Source organism: Tetrao urogallus (assembly GCF_951394365.1).
Source record: "Tetrao urogallus genome assembly, chromosome: 5".
Classification (NCBI taxonomy): Eukaryota; Metazoa; Chordata; class Aves; order Galliformes; family Phasianidae; genus Tetrao; species Tetrao urogallus.
Genome location: NC_136818.1, coordinates 23,511,985 through 23,531,938, shown reverse-complemented (window position 1 = coordinate 23,531,938; position 19,954 = coordinate 23,511,985). Strand labels below are relative to the sequence as shown.

General features: G+C 40.7%; 1 protein-coding gene across 1 annotated transcript in view; it reads left to right on the top strand.

Annotated features, from left to right (window-relative positions):
- The window catches only part of SUCO (SUN domain containing ossification factor), a gene marked incomplete at both ends in the record, with an annotated part of 39,161 nt that extends 22,902 nt beyond the window's left edge, over positions 1-16,259 (top strand). Inside the window, 13 exons of the mRNA XM_079535786.1 lie at positions 1,131-1,151; positions 1,356-1,411; positions 2,401-2,492; positions 3,208-3,273; positions 6,270-6,344; positions 6,934-7,030; positions 8,011-9,174; positions 10,107-10,194; positions 12,088-12,192; positions 13,925-14,079; positions 14,402-14,493; positions 15,600-15,655; positions 15,813-16,259. Of these exons, the coding sequence (XP_079391912.1) occupies positions 1,131-1,151; positions 1,356-1,411; positions 2,401-2,492; positions 3,208-3,273; positions 6,270-6,344; positions 6,934-7,030; positions 8,011-9,174; positions 10,107-10,194; positions 12,088-12,192; positions 13,925-14,079; positions 14,402-14,493; positions 15,600-15,655; positions 15,813-16,259 (2,514 nt within the window). The remainder of the gene's footprint in view (positions 1-1,130; positions 1,152-1,355; positions 1,412-2,400; positions 2,493-3,207; positions 3,274-6,269; positions 6,345-6,933; positions 7,031-8,010; positions 9,175-10,106; positions 10,195-12,087; positions 12,193-13,924; positions 14,080-14,401; positions 14,494-15,599; positions 15,656-15,812) is intronic.
- Between the last annotated feature and the right edge of the window lie 3,695 nt (positions 16,260-19,954).

The window sequence follows — 19,954 nt, the reverse complement described above, 5'->3', positions numbered from 1 at the left end:
GTGATGAGGCTGTAATTCAAACAGAATACAGGCTGAGGGCCTAAAATCCACCCTGTAATGATGGTGCTTGGAGGAAATAAAAATTGAATTGTGCTACTGACTTAAGATTTGTGCTCTCTTCAAGAGGTAGCTGGGAATTATAGTTATCTGTTGGACTTCTATATGTAGAAAATCTGCATGAGTCAGATAAAGGTTTCATGTATTTTTAATTCTGCTTTCTGGCTGAATTAATGCCTTAAGGTAGCTGGAACCTTCCTTGTCCCTGAAGTTCCAGAGTTAGCAGTAGATGCTTCAGCACTTAATCCTCTGGAGGGCACAGTGTTTTGCCTTGATTCACATAGCATGGCAACGCTTAGAAAGGATTGTTATTGTGATGTTTGTATTTCATAGCATGAAATAGAAGTGAGCTTTAAGTGCGCTTGATCTACAGCAGAATAAGAATCCAGAAATTATCAGAATGTTTGATTTTGATTTTATTTTTTGAATTGGCTTAATGCAAGTATGAATTTTTTTTGTAGGAGTGCTTTCATAGAACTGTTACCTTGATCTCTCATGTAAATTAGTACAGTTCTTATTGGGAGCATCTACATAGTGTCTTAATAAATGCATTGTACATTTCTAAGTTGAATTGAGACTAAATACCGGTGTGTAGCCACATTCTCCCTAGGGATAAATTGGATGAAGCTTTGAAATAAGGTGCTCTGTGCATCATCTTCCACTACTTTCCATAAATTGTTCAATTTGAAGCAGTAGCAGAGTGTAGAATGCATGCTATGATGGATTTTTTTTATGAGTCACTTTCTGTAATCTGTGCTCTGTAAGAGGAAAAAGCTACATAGTGAACTTAACTCACTTCACTGCTCTGTCTGGCATCAGAAAAATGGAATAACTTGACAGATTTCATTAATAAAACGTTTGTGTTGCATGTTACCTCCTATCTGCAAGGTGTGAAGACTAAATCTTGCTACTTAGGGCAGATAAAGTAGTATTGCAGCTTCATCCTTCATTTCTTGTCTTAGGCATTATCGAACTGAATTAAAAACAGTAAAGCTCTGTAGTTGCCTATGGCATGTGTTCAGCCTTTGTACTGACATCCTTTTTTTTTTTTCTTTTCCTTTCTCTTGCTTCAGATGTTCATCAAGTACATAAAGGTTAGCAACCTCTTCTTTTGGAATGCTGAATGCATAGGGCTTGGGGTGTTCTCTGCTGCGGCTCAGCACGTTAATGCATGGCAAGAATAAAGCTTTTGGCCTTTTCTGTTGCGGGCAATCTACAAATCCCCTGTAAACAAAGCTACCCTAAATGGACTCCGTGGGGTCTTTGGTCTTTTATTTGAAGTTCCTTTCATTCTTTAGGTGGAGCTGATATCACACTTTGGATCAGAACATTTTTGTCCCTTAAGTCTTATAAGGTAATGTCTTCAGTGTTTCGCTTTCGCTTTCTACCTCTGCAGTGAGAATTAGTGCACTCTAGTAAAGCTGAGAAACAAATTCTAGTTTTCAGTACACTTTAGCTAGCCAGAAATACTGCAAACTAAAGTAATTGCCTAAGTTGGCCTGCTACATTGTGTGCTGCTTCAAGTATGTTTAAAGAAGCCTTGAATCTTTTCATTCAGTTTCCCCTCTCCATGAGGAATATTTGCAGGGAGGGTGGGGAGCAGGAGCACAAGCAGCCTCAGAGCAGGGTGTGAATGTTTCCATGCTGACTAAGCAAAGCAAAGCACAAGTGGCACATGAAAAAGGGCAGGTGTGGTGAGTGCTGCTGAAAAAGCTGCTGCGTTGCATGGCACCCCGGGTGTGTACTGCTGACTGTAGTCAGTCGTACCTGAAGCACCTAAATCAGAACAACTCTATCTGTAGCTCACAGAATAATCACATCTGTGCTGTTCCTGGAAACTGCGTTTAGTTCTTCTGTTAAAGCTGTGCCTGGATTTGAACCTGAGAAACTGGCGTCCTAAACAAAATATTTTTATCAAGTAATGGTGCTTTAAACTGTGTTTATTTAAGTTGATTTCAGCAGAGTAGGTAAAGAATATAGCACAAAAAATCAAATAGTTAGGAGGGTGTTCTTAAAGTTTGTTGAAGGTAAAGCTGGAGAGATGTTCTTGTCTTGAGGTCCCCATGAACTCTTACCTCTAGATAGAAGTTCAAGTTAATTCCAAATCTCCTTGGAATTACTGGAGTTAGAAATTTTTTGTTTTTGTGTATCATTGAAACGTGCAACAAACTGGATTGAAGTCTGATAAATATATTTGTTTCTAAATGAAGGCAGCTATTGCTTATCTGATGTGTTTGTCACACATCGTGTGACGTTAAATGTTGTTTATGTAATTGTCTGTCCACCATGTCAAGTAATGGCTAATAGACTAATGCTTATTTTTATTTCTAAAACTGTTCATAGGGTATTTGGTACTAGCATGGTTGAGGAGTATGAAGAAATAGCTGATTCTCAGTATCAGTCTGAACGACAGGAACTCTTTGATGAAGATTATGGTAGGCAAATAACTTTTTGTTTCTTTCTTTTTCTTAAGCCATTCAAGCATGCCTTCTGCAAGTCTGACTTAAAAGGATTTGACAGTTAAATCTGCTTTCAGTCTTGTTTGACATCATTTAAGTACTTCTGGGCTTACCCAAGCATCGTTTTAAACTGTTTAAGTTTTAAACTGTTGTAATTATTTCGGAGAATGGCTTTCAAACACTGATAATAAGCCTCTCTTTTGGCAGGCTAGGCAACAATATCTTCATATACTATCAGCTGCAAAAGATAACTGCGATCATCGAAGTAGCTCACACAAAGAACTTGATTCATAGTGACCATAGCCTTTTTCCTGGGGTGGTTGGCTCCATTGGTGCCCCTAACAATTGGGGAGGGTTTAGATTGGCTGGCAGGCTTTGTAAAAGATGTACACAAACATTTCCCCCTTGTTGTCCAGCCCTCGTGAGGAGGAGGGTGGAAATCCTGTGTAAGCATAGTGAGCTGTTGGCTGTGTGTTTCTGAATGCAGGGAATCTGAGGATTGAACTGTGAATCTCCCTGTATTTCTAATTGCATTGAGCTTGTGATTTCAGTGTGCCATCTCTGTATGTATTTCTGTAGCTGTATTTTTGCACTGTGAAACTAACAGCGTTGAATGGAATGTTACATCTTGAGGTTTATTTTCATTGTTCATGACATTTTATTTAATAGTAATGTGTTCTTTTTTACATAGATTATCCGTTGGATTACAATACAGGGGAAGAAAAATCTTCGAAAAATCTCCTTGGTTCTGCTACAAGTAAGTATGACTTACTAGATAAAGCTGTGCTGAAATAAAATGAGCTGTTTCTCAGTGGGATGACGTTTCCACCTGCAACATCTATGACTTTCTCTGTGATTTTTCTGCTGAAACCATTTGTTGTGATTCCTATTTAATGACATAGGAGTAAATTGTAGCAGTTACAAGCTGGGTTATCATTCTTAAAATTTTCTACAAGTCCAGTTTTTTGGTTTTTTTTTTGGATTTTCTTTTCAGAAACCTTATTTTCTGTGCATAAGGATAAGGATACTTAAAACACTTAAAACACTCTGAGTTTTACATGGGGCTGTAAACAACCAGTATTAACATGCGGTCACACCTTAATTATTCAAAACTTGGAAATCCATGCATAATTAAGGTGCCTTTTTGGAGGCAGTATAAAGATTTCGTTCACAGCCTGAACAGAGGGGATGGAGGATGCTTTCTGAGAAGAGCTTATGCAAATCTTGAAGCTTCTGTGTCCTTCATGAGAGCTGTGTAATTTTTTTGGACAGAACTAATGGGTCTCGGCCATCTCTTGTCACTTTTCCCCTTGGAAAGCCTCCAGATGTGGGTATTGTTTGGCCAGGTATACTTGAACATTCCATTTTAATGGTATTCTTAACTTCTGAATTATTTAGGGTGGTATCAGGTGCCACACACCTTCTTCTACAAGGCTCTTAACCCTGTGCCACTCTTCTTTCTGGCACAGCTAATGAAGATTTGTTGGCATCGTGTAGATGTTCAGTCACATGAGCGTTGTTCAGATTCAAGACAGCAAGTTTAAGGGCTCAGGCTTCTCTTTTGTTTCCTAACATATTGGAGCTGCAGAGTTCTTCACTGCTGGTTCTGAGAATGATTGTTGCTTAAGGTCGTGGCTGTGAATATTGCTTTGCTTGGTGCTGTTCTGAATGGGCCGGTAGTGGAAAAGACAGTTTGTGTCCAAATGCTTTCCTCTCACAGGTGCCAGAAAGCAGGATGCTCTTCCATGACAATACTTATCTTTTACCTGTGGCTGAAATAAAAATTACAGAATGTTTTTCAAGTTGTAGTTACACATCCTGTTCACAGCTGCTGTATTCCAGATCTTTTGTTCACAGTCTGAAAAAAGGAATGACTGCTGTAGGGTGGTTTTGTTTGTTTTTAAGTGTATTTAAGACTGTGATGAAAAGATTTGGAGTGCTTCTTCAAGCATTTCTACTGTTTTATCAGCACAGCTGAGCACTGAAATTAGCAGTGCTAATTACTTAATCCTGGCTGGTATATCTTGGTTTTGAGACTCATCTTCAGAATGTATGCTCCCTTTTTTTAAGAATACCAAGTTTGTTCTGGGGATTTGTGTGTGATTGCTTGAACGAACAAGTCAGACATCCTTCTGCATTGTCTTAAAATATGGACTGAAATGCAGTGAGGGAGAAAGATTATGGAGGAGGTGGCTATAATGAGCTTCTGAGATATTTCAACTAAGCAATATTTTAGTCTTCTGCTAGTCTGGCTTGTGAAGGTAACTGTTCTTCCAGCTATTCTCGTAAGACTGTCAGGCTTCTGTAGCAACCTTTAATTCCCCCCTTTTTCCTTCCCTCTCCATCAGTAACGAGAAAAAAAAAAAATACTTAATGTTTGAATAACTTTGGTTACCAGCTTTTCCAAGGAAAAAAAACTCAGACGCAGCGTAATTCAAGAATGTGGTTTCTGATCCATTTGAGGGGAAAGGCAGTACTGAGTGTCTGAGAAGAGCTTCTGAAGTCTTACGTATTTTGTCAGAAGTTCTGAAATAACTGTAAATTTGACCTTGTCCACATAACATATGGTATGTTTGTATGTTGGAAGGTAGAGGAAGAATGAGCAAAACAGGGTTAATTTTTGTATGTTTACAGCACTGTTCATTTTCTAAATAAGCCCAGAAATTATGTTTGTTTTCAGTATCAAGGCCAAAAAGTTGGATATATTTATCATATATGCCTGTATAGGGCAGACCCTCTTTGCCTTTTACTTCTGTGATTTCTTTTTAGGGGAGAACTTTAAATATTTAGAATTGTTGCGTTGCTTTGTGTCAGCTGAAAGTAGGTTTGAGGATTCGGAAGGTTTGCAGGGGCTGTCAGTTCAGGTTAATTTTGTGTCCTTGTTCTTCTCTATCAGTCCTGTTGTGGACATGGTGTTTAAAGGCAGAATTTTGTCTTGCAGGCACAGTATGATAAATATTTTATGATAAATATGATAACACTTCAAACATTATCAAACCTGTTCCATAGTCTGAGTATTACAACTCTAAGTTTCTGGCTGGAGACCTCCCTCACTCATTCACATGCTCAATGTACCTAAATAATTGTCCGTTTGTCTTGCTGTTTCCCAGTTGCAGTGGAGTAACAAACAGTCAGTGCTTCCCACCACTTCTTGCCTTTGATGTCAGAAGGTCTGGCTGTGTGATGTAGCCCTGCCATAGTTGGTTCAGCTTTTTCTGTGAGGGAGTTTTGTACGAGGAGGCCAGGTATTTCCTTTCAGCAGGAGTTGCCAAAGCTAATACAGGAAAGCTAAATCTAGAGTACAGTGTAAGGCAGTGTTTAGAGATGTGTACTGACGTGTGCATAGCCCGCTCTTTGGTTAGCTGCTGGAGCCAGCTCTAGTTAAGTACTTACACAGAGTGGTACTGTGTATTGAGATTCTCTTTTTCTGTTGTTGTTGTTCAGTGTTTGTGAATCCCATTTGCCGTGTAAACTTTATTTTAGCTGCCTGGAAGCCAACGGAAAAAGAGATTTCTTTGCCAGTCAGTCTGCTGATTAGATAGCAGTTTTTAAATACAAGTTTCTATCTTTTAAAAGAAATCTCTTATCCTTAGAAGGATGGTCGAGCATTCAGAATGGTAGAAGGATTGTTTTGTTCATTTTAATATATTGTGATTTGTTTCAGGTGAGTGTTACATAACAGCAGATAGCACTGTGGTGTGATCTCTGAGCCCTCTGAGTATGTCCTCATTGATCACTTGATTTCCATTTCAGATGCTATCCTCAATATGGTGAATATTGCTGCTAATATGCTTGGAGCTAAAACTGAAGAAACTTCTGAAGCTGAAGGTATTTTTATTTTTTGGTTACATTAAAAGCATTCCAGGAAGCCTCGTCTGATTGAGCTGTAGGTGGTGTCCTTGTTCATTGCAGGGGAGTTGGACCTTTAAAGGTGACCTTTGAAAGTCCTTTCCGTTTCAAATGATTCTGTGATTTCTTTGGGGGATTTCTTCTGTTCGCTTGCTAAAATTTTCCAGGAGGAGTTGGAGGATGTGCAATTAAATGATTGTTCTTCACCCTCTTTTATGGCATGTGTGATCAGTGTCGTAGAATGCTTACCCTGTTGACAGCAAAAGTTTAATTTGCTGAGAAAGGAACAAAGATTCCAGATACTTGTTCAGCCATATTCTGCTTTCTTACTCTGTGTTACACAGTTCTAGTTGTAGAATCTGACTCCTCCCTGGAAGTATTTTAAGGCTGTCCATAGCATCTTATACACAAACTGTTGCTAGTACTTTCAATTAACTGGAACTTTAATGACCTGCAGTTGTTACTGAAGAAGTGTTAACATCTAACACATATCCCTCCCACTCCTAAATATGGAAGGCAAACATGGTTCTTGAATCTTTGTCCTATTCTTTCCTCCATCCTGCAACAGGGAACAAAAGTATATCTGAAAATGTCACTGTCACCACTCCTGCAAGTTCAACAGCTGCACCGAGACTGCTTGAACCAACTCCTGTTCCTTCACCAGAGTAAGCTGTGTGTTTTTCAGTGTGCTTGTAGCATAGACTAGCCCATACCAGTCAGGCATCTTTGGTAGTAGAAAACTCAGATGTGGCTTGCTGCCTAAAACAAGTAGAAACGAAATAGTGATGAAGCAGGGAAGAAGTACTAACCAGGAAAAATGTTTGCTTTAGTAACTACTTACAGCTCTTTTCATTATATGCTTTAGCACTTGATTAAATATCAAAATGCTTCTGTAACATTTTCAATTATTTGTATTATTTCATTTGGAAGCAATAAGAGAAAAAAGAGAATAAGAGGAGCTGTTCTTTTTCTATTTTTCTATTAAAGATTCTGGGGTGGATGCGGGCTGAATATTATTTGAGGTTTTGCAGGTTGTCTCCTGCAAGGGAGACTAATTAGGAATGGAAGCTGTATTTCTGAAACTTCAGTCAGATTGTACTGACAGAAGTTTGGAACCGTATGTTGTAAGGCTCTCCTTGATGAAAATATGTATGCAAATGTATGGACTGAGATGAGGAGGGGGAGTATATCACAGATATCTGTGTTTTTCTTAGTTGGTTAGTTGTTTAGAGTTGATTTAGCTGCTTAGAGCTGAGTCTTTTTCTGTGTGTGGTGGTATTACGGCTTCTCAGTGCTCTGAGACTGAGGGAAGTTAGTTGGAATATTTCCTCTCTCACATTTGAAGGTTGAAGTAGAAGAGCAAAATGCTTGCTGTGTGAAAACTTAGTGATAGTTGAACTGGTAGCCCTCTTTGGGGGTAAGGAAAGAGGGGCCTTTCTGATTGAGGAGTTTTGCTGTGTCAGAAGCCAGAGTTGAAAAAATTGGGTGGCAAATCAAGTTTGAAACATATTGAGGAAGAATAACTTGCATGATTTCTGACTACATTCACGCTGACTTTTGATCATGAGAATAAACTTTGCAGTCTTCTAAAGCAGGCGTGTAAAACCGTTGAAGTAACATCCTGTGTTTAACTCTCTCCTTGTAGACTTCCTACGACAGATATTCCACAGATAGATAAGGAGCAGTTACGTGTGGATTTGACGAAAGAAAGTCCTATTGTTCAGCTGGTACAAGAGTATGAAGAAGACACAAGCCAGTCAACAGTAACCTTGTTGTCTAGTGATGATCAGGAAGAAGAAAAATCTGCATGGTTTGAACTTGAGACAGACACCTATTGCTATGACTTGGCTACAGTTTGTTGCATTTCTACTTTTACGGAATATCTGTTTAAATGCTGTTCAGTTACAGTAGCCATGAATCGGCAACATGGTAAAACTGAAGGGAAACAAGAGCAAGATGGCTCTGCTCATGCTCAGCTGCCACAGGTCGTTCTGCCTCAGTCTGTCCCTGTGTCAGATGAACTTCTGCCTGAGCAATTAGACACCAAAGCTGACAAAGTACCCGGCTCTACTGTGGCAGTTGATTTTAGCAGTGTGGTTCATGAGATCATCAGTAATGAGACTACAGCTACTATTGAATTGGAACCAAGCCATCCTCAAACTGTCTCTCAATCTCTGCTCTTAGAAGTTACCTCAGAAGTTAAACCTTTGCCAACAACAGAGATGGTGCTGGAGCCTTCGCAAGAAGAGGCAGCCCAGGAAGCACCAGGGATCACTCCTCAGGTGGATTCAGCTGAAGTCAGTGCAGCAACAGAAAAGGCTGAGAGCTCTGTTGCAGAGGAAGCTGTTGTAGTTTCTGAAACCAGTGTGATCACTGAAGTAAAGGAGATGAGCACCAGGGAGACTACCGCTACTCCAATGATTTCAAAGCCTACAGAGACTGTTCTGCAGCCTGAATATACAGTGGGCATCTTAGCCAGTGATGCTGGGGAAGGAAAGGAAAGCACTCCAGAAGTGCAGAAACCTGTTTCGTCTCCTGTTGAGTCTTCTGTATCTGTTGAAACAAAAGAGGAAGATCAGGCAACCGAGGAAGCTTTTATGTCAATTCCGGTCTCCGGAGGTCCACAGAGAACAGCTACAGACTTCTATGCTGAGCTGCAGAATTCAACAGATCTAGGCTATGCTAATGGAAATCTTGTTCATGGGTCTAATCAAAAAGAGTCCGTCTTCATGCGCCTTAATAACCGCATAAAAGCCCTGGAAGTAAATATGTCTCTCAGCAGCCGTTACTTAGAAGAACTGAGCCAGAGGTAAGGTTGGGGAAAGGTCTGCAGTCTGTAATTGTGGTTCTAGCCAACTATTTTAAGGAATTATTTTATATTTGTATGCAAAGGATTATGTGGAAGTTACTTCAATGGGAAGCTTTATGGAAAACTGAGGCAATTAGCTGATCTTGAAAAGCTATCAGAGATCTAGATGTGTATGGGTATCTAGGGTGCCCTTTCTGTATTTTCAGCTACAGTCACCTTTATTTTGTGTTGAAGAATATTGAGTGTTGTAGTTGGGTTGGGGTGGTGGTGGTGGAGTTTTTTGTCTTTTTTTATTTTTAAAGGATGAAGTGTTGCTGTCTTCAAGTACTACTCTTCTCCATAGTTCCTTCTGCAAAAGGGCACGCACTCCTGCTGCTGTTACATTCAGTAACACAGGCCTACAGTGCCTTTTACTGGATTATTCAGTTGCTTGCTTCCTATTAAACTACTGTGTTATCTGTAGTAACTCCTGCTGAAGAAGGGAGCATGGAGGAGGAACCCTGAACTTTCTGTGAGGGATATCTACATACTGGTGGTTTATCTATGATGGACTGAGGATAAGCAGGAAATGTACCTGTCTACGAGCTGGTTCCAGAGAAGGACTCTGCTATGTTTAGCATGCCGTTGTCTCTCTTGGCAGTCACTGCTTAGCAGAAAATTCTCCGTAGTGCCAGTAAGTTAGCACTCAGCTATTAAGGTGCTGTGAAACTATATTTGACTGTAAGCTTAGAATAAAATCACACAAAGTAGGTAGATGTGTGACTGTATTTGAAGCTGGAAAAGGGATACCACTTGAATCTTAAATAAGCTGCTTTGGACAAAAACAGTTTCTCCTTGCATAGTAGCACATAGTAGACAAGCCTAATGCTGAGGGGTTGTGTCAACTAACGTGTCAGGTCTTTGTACTTTTTTTTTTTTTTTTTTTTTTTTAGGTACCGAAAGCAAATGGAAGAAATGCAGAAGGCTTTCAATAAAACAATAATAAAACTTCAGAACACCTCAAGAATAGCAGAAGAGCAGGTATGATTTGTTGAAGTAATTTCCTAGTTAGGAAATGCTGCTTCTGAGAATGTTACAAGAAGGCACAAAAATACTTTTGCTACTGAAGGCTTTTCTTAGCTGCATATCTGCCTTATAAAGCAAGTCCATTCCGCATTTCCCAAATTCTTCCTTGTAATAGAATTTTGCAGACATGCTCACAGTCTCTTTTTATAATAAAGTTATATCCGGTTTGTTTCCCAATTTTTATATTTGGGGAAATGTGGTTTAACTCAGCAGGTGCTCGGCACCATGCAGTTGTTTGCTCACTCCCCTGCCTCCCAGTGGGATGGGAGGGAGAATTGGAGGGGGGAAAAAAAAACAAACAAGGTAGAATGTATGGGTTGAGATAAAACTACTTACTAAAATAAAGGGGAAAGGATAACAATCATGACACACACATACATGATGCACAAGCGATTGCTCAGCACCCCCCAGCTGATGCCCAGCTAGCCTCTAAGCAGCGAGGGAGAGAGAACTCCCACCCCCTTCAGAACTGCTTCTGCACAATATCATGTGTATGGAATATCCCTTTGGCCAGCTTAAGTCAGCTGTTCTAATTCTGTTCCCTCCCAGCTCCTTGGGCCCTGAGCTGAGAATGGCCTTGGCTCTGTACAGCATAGCTACAACTGTAAACATTGGTGTATTATCTACATTGTTATTCTCCTAGAACCAAAGCCTGGCATCACACCAGACACAAAAGAAAACAGTTCTGTCCCAGCAGAGACTAAGACAGGGAAAAAAAATCAGCTGTCAGCTATTAGTGGCTGACAGTCTTTAAATGTATTTATCAGTGAGTTATCCATGATGCTTCTGGCTCCTGTTTCTTGCAGTCAAACCACATATTTAAGTTTCCTTCTTTTTGCAGCTCTGGTATTTAAGCACAGATAGATGATTACCCTGATGTTGCTGAAGAGACCTAACCTCTAGAAAGGGAAGAGAGGTCCAATAATGATTTAAGCCAGATTTGCAATTGAAAGGGTGGTGCATGTAGCAGAAGTTTTAGTCCATTATGTTAAGTGTGATTAAAGGATGTGGGAGCTGCAGTAGAGGTTTGTTTTTTTTTCCTGTTTTCCTGCACTGCTCTCCTAGCTTTTGTGAGCTTTCAATTGCAGCATTACCTGTGTGCTAAATAATCACAAAAGCACTTGTGCACGTCACAGCAAGTTTAATCAGAAACTCTCTGAAAATCTCTGAAGTGCTGCATTGGGCCTGTAGTGTGCTTCTCTGTCAAAAGCAAAGAAAACTGCAACTTTCCTGAGTTGACATGCATGTTCTTTTTCGCTTGTTTTGAATATTATCAAATTGCTGGTCAGTCTGAGGGCTCTCTTGGTTAACCTCCTTGATGCTCTGCTCAGCTTTCTTACTTTCTCATAAGATGAAGGATCTTGTAAGGGTGGCAGGAGAGGATATCTTCAAAGGGCTTATTGCTGGCTAGCTTGGGCTCCTGCTTCTAAGGCTAGCCACTTGATCACAGAGCAGAAGCAATGTTTCAGCCTTTAGATTTCAGCTTTGTCTGGTGATCTGCACATGTTTTGGAACATGACAGTGCTTGGCTTCCTGATAGTCATTGCACAGAGCTAACTACCAATCCTGCCTTTAATAAAGGTAGTAGTAGTCACTGTAATGAAAAACAACAGACATAATGTTACAAAACATTGTTGTGTAAAAATGTTGATGTTCTGAAGGCTTTCTCTGATTAACGTTACATAAACAGTTTGAAATGTGAAGTGAAAGTTTTGTTGGAAACGTGCTAAAAGGATCACAGGGCTACCCCGTGCCTGGCTCTGTCAAATAGAATGCTGATGTTGTGCAAGAGTACGGGATAGTGGAACCCTGAACTAAATAGCATGGGCATGACTCTCCTCAATACAGGATCAGCGGCAAACAGAAGCAATCCAGCTGTTACAAGCACAACTCACCAACATGACGCAGCTAGTTTCCAATCTGTCAGCAACCGTGGCGGAATTAAAACGTGAGGTAATTATAAATTAGCAGTATGGTGCAAGCTCTCGAGCCAAGGAAATGGATGCATAAACATATCTCAGTTTGAAAAGGCCTTAAAGATTCCTCGGTTTGAGGAGTCTTTAAGCAAAGCTTTTCAGTTGTTGCTTCCAACCTGCTTCGGCAACTGGCCAAGGGAGGAGGAGAAAGGCTGAGTATTTTGAGTTGTCTTGCACACAGCAAAATTGGTAATAGTTTGTACTACAGCCCTGCGAGTCCTGAAATTGTGATCGCAGCTTGTGGTAAAAGAAGGAACTTGCTTGGAATAACTGAATATCTCAGCCTTCCTGTAGTACGTTACAGTTGATACGGTCCTGTAAAATGACTCAGTGAAATTAGAAGGCTAAGCTCTGAGTTTGCAATGGCAGCAGTAGGATTTGTTACACACAGTTTGAAACATGATGGGGGTGGGGGAATGATGCATTCTATTCTTCAAGAACTTCCCTGGCATCTAATGTGTTGCATAACAAGTTGTATTGCATGGCTTTACCTGTTTCTCAGCTTCAGTAAAATGGAGGTACTTTACATTTCCAGCACTTATATTGACCACTTGAATATTAACAGCCTTGCAGTAGGAGTTCTAGTGTGAAAGTGGGTCTGAGCTCTGCTGGATCTGGACTGTAATAATAGATGAATGTGCAGAGCATTGTGCTTCCCCCTCCTCAGTGGCAGACCAGCATGTCTAAAACACCCCTCTCCTTCCCTCTCTGGCTATTGTGATGTGTGTAGATGAGGGGAATCTTGGCACCAATATTAGGAGTATTTCAAATGTTTGCGTTCTTCAGCCTGAGATTTCAAACCATATTTTAAGTATGATTCTTTTTGTGCATGTTGCCAAACAGTGTCCTGAGCTGTTTTCTAGCACTTAGTGACACCCTCGTTGACGCCTAGTTGGCTAACCACCCATTAGTGAGTGCTGTGCTTTTAAATAGGATCTGACCTTGGTGATCATCAGGGTATGACAGGCAGGTGTCCTGGGATTTGAATACGTACTTTCCCTAAACTCTAGTCACCTGAGTCCATTTGTCTGAGACATTTCATGAGTACAAGATGGAAAGTCGTGTTCCTGGTCTTCTCATCCTTTAGTGCATTTGAGATAGATTAGTATAGGACACTGCTGTTTATTTTGAAACATAATTCGCTGAATTTCAGCTTCTGTGTAATTCTAGTAAGCTTCATCTGTGAATGCTCAGAAAGGAACATACTGGCAAGATCCTGCTAGGATGTGAAATTGAATAGTCTGGAAAATATAACCCATTGAATCAAGTGAATGTAATAGGATTCATTCAGTACTGCAGTGACAAGTGATGAAAAGCATAATATTGAGATATTTCCTATCAAAAGTGAATCAAAACTTAACATTTCTGCACTAGGTTGTGGGAACTGCATCACTTTCAGAAAGACTTCTATATTCATTATGGGGGGCAGCTTCTTCTTTAAGTAGCAGTGGTGCCGTAGTCAGTGGAATCTTATCCCACGTTATCAGATAGTGATTTTCAGCCTTTAGTCCTCAAATGCCACGTAGCGTTGCACTAAATCAAACCTCTGGGAAAACTACTCCAACTTGAATGTTAGCGTGAAGTAGAAAAACAGGAAAGGTGACTTGAAAACATATCAGCTGTTCTTTTGAAGTTCTCGTGTTGAAAGCAAGGTAATAGAGCCATTGCATTGCTGGTTAGTCTTTAACAGCTGTATCAAATTCTTCCAGGTTTCTGATCGACAAACCTACCTTGTGATTTCTCTGGTTCTCTGTGTCATTCTGGGCTTGGTGCTTTGTGTGCAGCGGTGCAGAAGCACATCTCAGTTCTGTGAAGGTTACCTCTCAAAAATTCCTAAAAGTAATCACTACCCTAGCCCCAAAAGGTAATGTATTTGAAACTTAATTGTTTTTGCAGCTTTTGTTGATGTTTCCTAAATCTGCTGGGGCTGGCAAATCTGCTTTAACCCCAGGTTTACTTTCTTGATTGCAAAGCGCAGTTACTGCTCTGTAGCAATTGTGGAGCCAGAGAACTTAAGATGCCTTGGTAGCATGTCTTAAAGGCAGTGCTGTGCCTGTTTGCTTGGCCTTCTCAGGCACCTGGGTGAAGGACTGATTCTATTCTGCTGAAAATGTTTCTTAATGGAAAAATGCATAGTCCTGAGAAAGACATGTTTAAAAAAAGCTTTGTGTTTTGCGTTGCTTTAGATGCTTTTCCTCTTACGATGATATGAATTTGAAAAGAAGAACTTCTCTCCCACTGGTCAGATCACAGTCTTTCCAGCTATCTGGTAAAGAAGGTATGATCTACCTGTAAGACTTGTATTACTCTGGCACTATATGTTGTGTGTTTTATTTGCAAGTGTGCGTATGAAAATGGCATTGGGGGTTCATGTCAAGGTGTGCTGAAGTGCAGTAGTTCACTAATACGTTCTGTGCAGCAGGGTGGTTCATTAATGTTACCGCTCCCAGAACAGTGCTAAATTAGGCTAAAACACTAAATACATCATTAGCATTTTGTAGAGTATAAATGACAGCCTCCCTGAGATGTGTAACAATCGATGCAGGCCTACAAAGCTATGAAGCTTGTAGGAAGCAGTATTTTTTAATGCCAGAAACCAAGTCTGAATGCCCTACCTCTTGGAAGTCCTAAGTAGTCAATCTTGAAACTTAGCAGGTATTTATGGATCCAAATTTATCAGCTGTATTAAGAAAATTTACCTCATTTGTCCTGGCTTGACTAAGAGGAATGATCTCATCACTTCAATATTTGTGTTAGATTCAGAACAAGTGAATTCTGCTTTCTTAGGTCATCATTGTCATGCAAAAACAAAAAGTGGTGCAGCATTATAGTGACATTAACTACTGGGTATGCCACTGATGCAGTGCTTCCAGGTGCATCAAACCAGCTTCACAGTTCTTGTACAGTGAATAAAACTGCATAGAAATCCATTACTTGAATTGAAATGTTACTAGGCTCAGAAGAAAAATGTTCAAAATGCCGATGGAGGAATGCTGATGTCACATCAGTCTGAATGTCTGTCCTATTGATGGGTGCTTTTGCTGCTAGGTGCACGTTAAGCACTATGATATTGCTAGCAGTTTGTGCGTTAGAAGCTCATTTCTGCCAACTGCTTGTTCCTTGTCCCAGAGTGTGTTGTGTGCTCTGCTCTTATGGCCTCCTATGTCAGAATGTGAGATGTTTTCAGGTGACAGCTGCCATGTCAATGAGGGGGACTTCTTCAGTGTTGTCTTCACTTCTGTGTACTTGTGTTGTCCATAAGTTTATAATGGCAGCAAAAATGTGTGATAAATGGCATATCTTATCCTGTGTAGTTAGAACGGTGTTGTTCTGTAGCTGGCATTGTCAGTTAGAAGTGCTGAATGTGTGTGCCCTTTCTTACAGTGGATCCCGAGGACCTGTACATTGTAGAACCCCTGAAGTTCTCCCCAGAGAAGAAGGTACAGTAGGTGCAGGGATGCAGGCTGAGTGCGAGCACCGTTCTGCCTGCAGGTGGTGCCTCTCAGCTGCTCTCTGCTGCCCTGCTCCCCAGGGTTGGGTCTTAGCCCTGCTTCCCTTTCAGAAGCTGACTGTTTCTCTTTTTACTTGTGGTTTCAGAAAAAGCGTTGCAAATACAAAAGTGAAAAGATAGAGACTATCAAGCCAACAGCAGAGCCTCCCCATCCCATAGCCAATGGGGAAATAAAAGGAAGGAAGCCGTTTACAAACCAGAGGGACTTCTCTAACATTGGGGAAGTTTATCACTCTTCATATAAAGGCCCTCCATCTGAAGGAAGCTCAGAAACGTCATCGCAATCTGAGGAGTCCTATTTCTGTGGCATTTCAGCTTGTACGAGTCTGTGCAATGGACAAGCCCAAAAGACAAAAACTGAGAAGAGGGCCATAAAACGAAGACGGTCTAAAGTTTCAGACCAAGGGAAGCTCATAAAAACTCTAATACAGACTAAGTCAGGGTCAATGCCAAGCCTGCATGACATAATCAAAGGAAACAAAGATATAACAGTGGGAACACTTGGTGTCACGGCAGTTTCTGGACACATCTAAAACTAGCTGAACTTCTCAAACAGGAGAGTGTTTGTTCATTTGAGAACAGTCTGTGGTATTCTGTGGGAGGATGGTGGGAGACGAAGAGCTCGACTAATTGGAAAGTATTCAGAAATTTGGTTTCTGCCTTTTTTAAATAGATGGGATTGTGTCAATCTTGGCTATAAGCTGCAGCTTTATGAGGCTGAAAGTTTCCTATGAGAACAGCATGGGGGGAGGGCGGGCAGGGGGGTTCATTTTTTTAAAGGTTTTTTTTCACAGTTCCTGGGGCAGAGATTTTTTGAAACCCAGTTTGTTGGGTGGAATAGGGATAAAAGCCTAATCCTCTTCCTTCAGCTTTGTTCCTATTTCTTGCACCTTCCCATATTTATGTGCCTTTTGTCTATTTATAATGCCACTGGAAGAGGGGAGATACAATTGTTTGTCATTTGATTTATTTTGTAATTTCTCTAGCTTTTTTTTTTTTTGTTTTTGAAGATGCAACACTACAGTGCTGTAAAGGGACGTGCTGGCTTTCAGCTGGACTCAGTAATGTGGACTGGATACTGTAAAAATACTAATAGATGGACTTGCCTGACTGGATTCTGGTTTTGCAAACTCCATTGAGAAAAATGTCTCACTGGGAATGGTAGTTACGTTTATCTTCACCTGCAGGTACAAAGCAGAGCTGTAGCCTGATGTGCTGAACAGATGACAGTTGCTCCTTAGTGTTTCTTGTGAACATCTTGTGACGACGAATGCTTTTGTTATCAAAATTGACTGCTGTAGTTTTCCAAAAGAGCTGAATGGAGGACACTCCATTTGTTTCTGTGCTGAGAGCTGGGGAGAAAGCTCAGCTGGAGAGCACGAGGGTGCGTTGGGGCAGACGAGGCAGAGTTTTCCAGAGCAGCTCTGGGTGTGCTGCGTTTGCAAAGCCTTGAAGTCTGACCGGTTGGGTTGGTTCAAAGTGGGTATTTCTGTAGCATTTGCTTTTGTATTGGCTAACAAATGTGCAGTGTTTGTATGGTTGATATTTTCGTACAAGAGTTTTTTTTTATTTTTGACCGTGACTGTATATTTGGATACTATAGGATGTGTGAGTGGGAAAATGTTGTGTGTATCTGAGTGAGTGGAACAAAAGGTTGTTCCTTTTGACAAATGTTACAGGTTCACATTGTAAAAAAATAAGTTAACTTATTGAGCACTTTTAGTGGTACTCTTTTTAACAGATCTAATGCCTTTCCTTGGTATTGTATGTGACTTATTTAAAGCCTTTGTTTTTGATGTTTTGTTTTGCTGCTTTCTTGTTGGTTTATGAATACTTTAAGGTGATGTACTTTTGGATTTGATCTGCACAATTAGCCAGTCAGAGCACATGAACCAGATTTGTTGAACCTGGATTTGAGAGTTTTAAACCTGGATGAGGAAAATGCATACCTGAGTGCAGCATATGTTGTTGTGGAACAAGAGTTTGTAACTACAGAGCTGTAGTGCCATTAGAAACTGTGAATTTCCAAATAAATCTGAACACTTTGTCTTTAATTTAGTGGCGCTTTTCCTTTGAAAATCTGTCTTATGGCGTAAACGCATCTCCAAGGAGGAGTGACCTTTACATTTCAGCGTGAGGCCAGAACAGCTTACTTGTAGTGAGCCTAGCTGCACTGTGTGCAGCCAAATGGCAAATCCATTGGCAGTCCAGCCCCTTACTCCTCTCTTCAAATGTGACCTCCCCAGTGCTAGTTTCTCTCACAAAAGTCTCTGGCTTCACCATGGGAACTGCTTTGATTAAAATAAATAAATAAATAAATAGAGAAGTGCAGGAAGGGCTGCTTTGGGGGTGTGTGGCTTTCTTGTGGTGTGGGTTTTCTGTTTCAATTTACCTTCCTTCCTCTTGATGCGTCACTTGTAGGAAGTTTGCTTTTCTTTTCTGTCTCGGTTGTAACTGAGCTGTTTTTCTCGTCAGACAAGTGGAGCTGGACACGACTGAATTCTTAGAAAAGCCCCTCTTTGCTATCGTGTGCTGAAACCTCAAATTGAGAGGTATGGAATGAGGCCAAATGACTGATGATGGGATGTGCAGTGTCAAATGCGTCTCCAACTATCAAGTTTTTATTTATCCTTTGTTATTGCTGGCCTCTGAGCTCTGGATGGAAGAAAAAAAAATTGTGAAACTGAAGTTAAATCAAAGATGGTGGTGGTCTTATATTTATCAACTGTTGTGTGGGGATTGCTGTGAGGCAAGGAAGCATTGCCTTTCCTGGAAGCAGCTGCTGAGGGCTTGGTGAAACCCAAGCTTCTCTGGAACCATGGTGGTGTGTGGACAGCCAGAATCCTTCCTCTGTTTTGCTGGACTGGACAACTCTTGTGCCCTTTCCTCACCTTTTTTCCTACACTAGATTACCCCATAGCACTGGTGAGCTATCCTTGAGGATCACGTAGAAATAACTGAGCAGTCAGCAGCACTCCTCTGTGCTTCCTCATACAATAAGAGTCCTTTAAAAACACTTGATGTACCTACCGCATCCTCTTTAGGGTGGGTGATACTTGGCCTCAAACTGAAGCACCTTCTTGATTTCTTTTGCTGCTGAGATCTGTTTTGTACCTCAGGTGTCGGTAATTGTGAGTAGGCTGCATGTTTAAATTCCAAGCAGATATACGTATTTCCTTGTCAGTGATTTTAGGCGTGCAACTAAATTCCTTTCAAACAGTTTTGTATTCCCGACTATCTATTGGCTTTAAACCTGGGCAGGGTTTAATAACCTAAGGAATGATTGTGTTTGGTTAAAAAAAAAAAAAAAAATACCAGCAATAAAGTTTTAATGTATAGGCAACATGCTATGGGAATAATGCATGTCCAAAATAGAGCAGAGCTTGGTTTCAGCTATGTGGTTTCAGGCCACTTGGCTTGCAATCCATGTGGGAGATGTGGCAGGTGCCATAAGGGGCAGCTAATGTAAGGTCAGGAATGTTTCTCACTCAGTCTCTCATGTTTCAAGACTGTCTTTGGAGGACCTCATAGTATTCATAGTATTCATGTAGTTCTGAAGATATTCTTCAGAATCAGTATTTAAAAAACCCACATTATAATGTCATGAGCTTTGTAGCTTCGCTTTCCTGAAGGCTCCTTACTGTTCCTGAGAAATGCTGCCTCTGGGCTGAGAGTACAGGAGCTCACATGAATTCCTCTGGTGTGATGGGGAGAGAAAGCATTGCCCACAGTGCAAACTTCTTCAGTATCTGATTAACTGGACGTACAGTGAGAGACATCAGCCTAAGAGTCCTGTTGTGCTGCTTAGTGGATATTGATGTTAGCACTCATGACTCCTGTCCATAAAGTATTTCTGTCCTAGGATCACTGCTGGTGCATGTCAGTTGAGGGGCAACTTTCCATATTCTCATTACTGTTAGCAAACAGTACCAAACATTTCAGCTATGCCTTGCTCTAAACTTTCCAACCGACCACATCGTGCTTCAACCGCTGGAAAGGCTCATATTGGGAGGAGCCTCCTGGGCTGCTTGTGCTCTTGCAGCTGTGCGTTTGCTTCTGGCAGTAGGATGGAACTGAACCACAGCTTCCTCTTGCTGCGCTTGCTGCTTTTAATTATTTATAACCACTTTTTTATTTTCTTTTTCAAAAAAGCTCCTAAAATCATGTTCTCATTTGCTTAATGTTATCCTTTCATGTGGGCTCTTGAGTAATTTTTAGCTTCCTATTT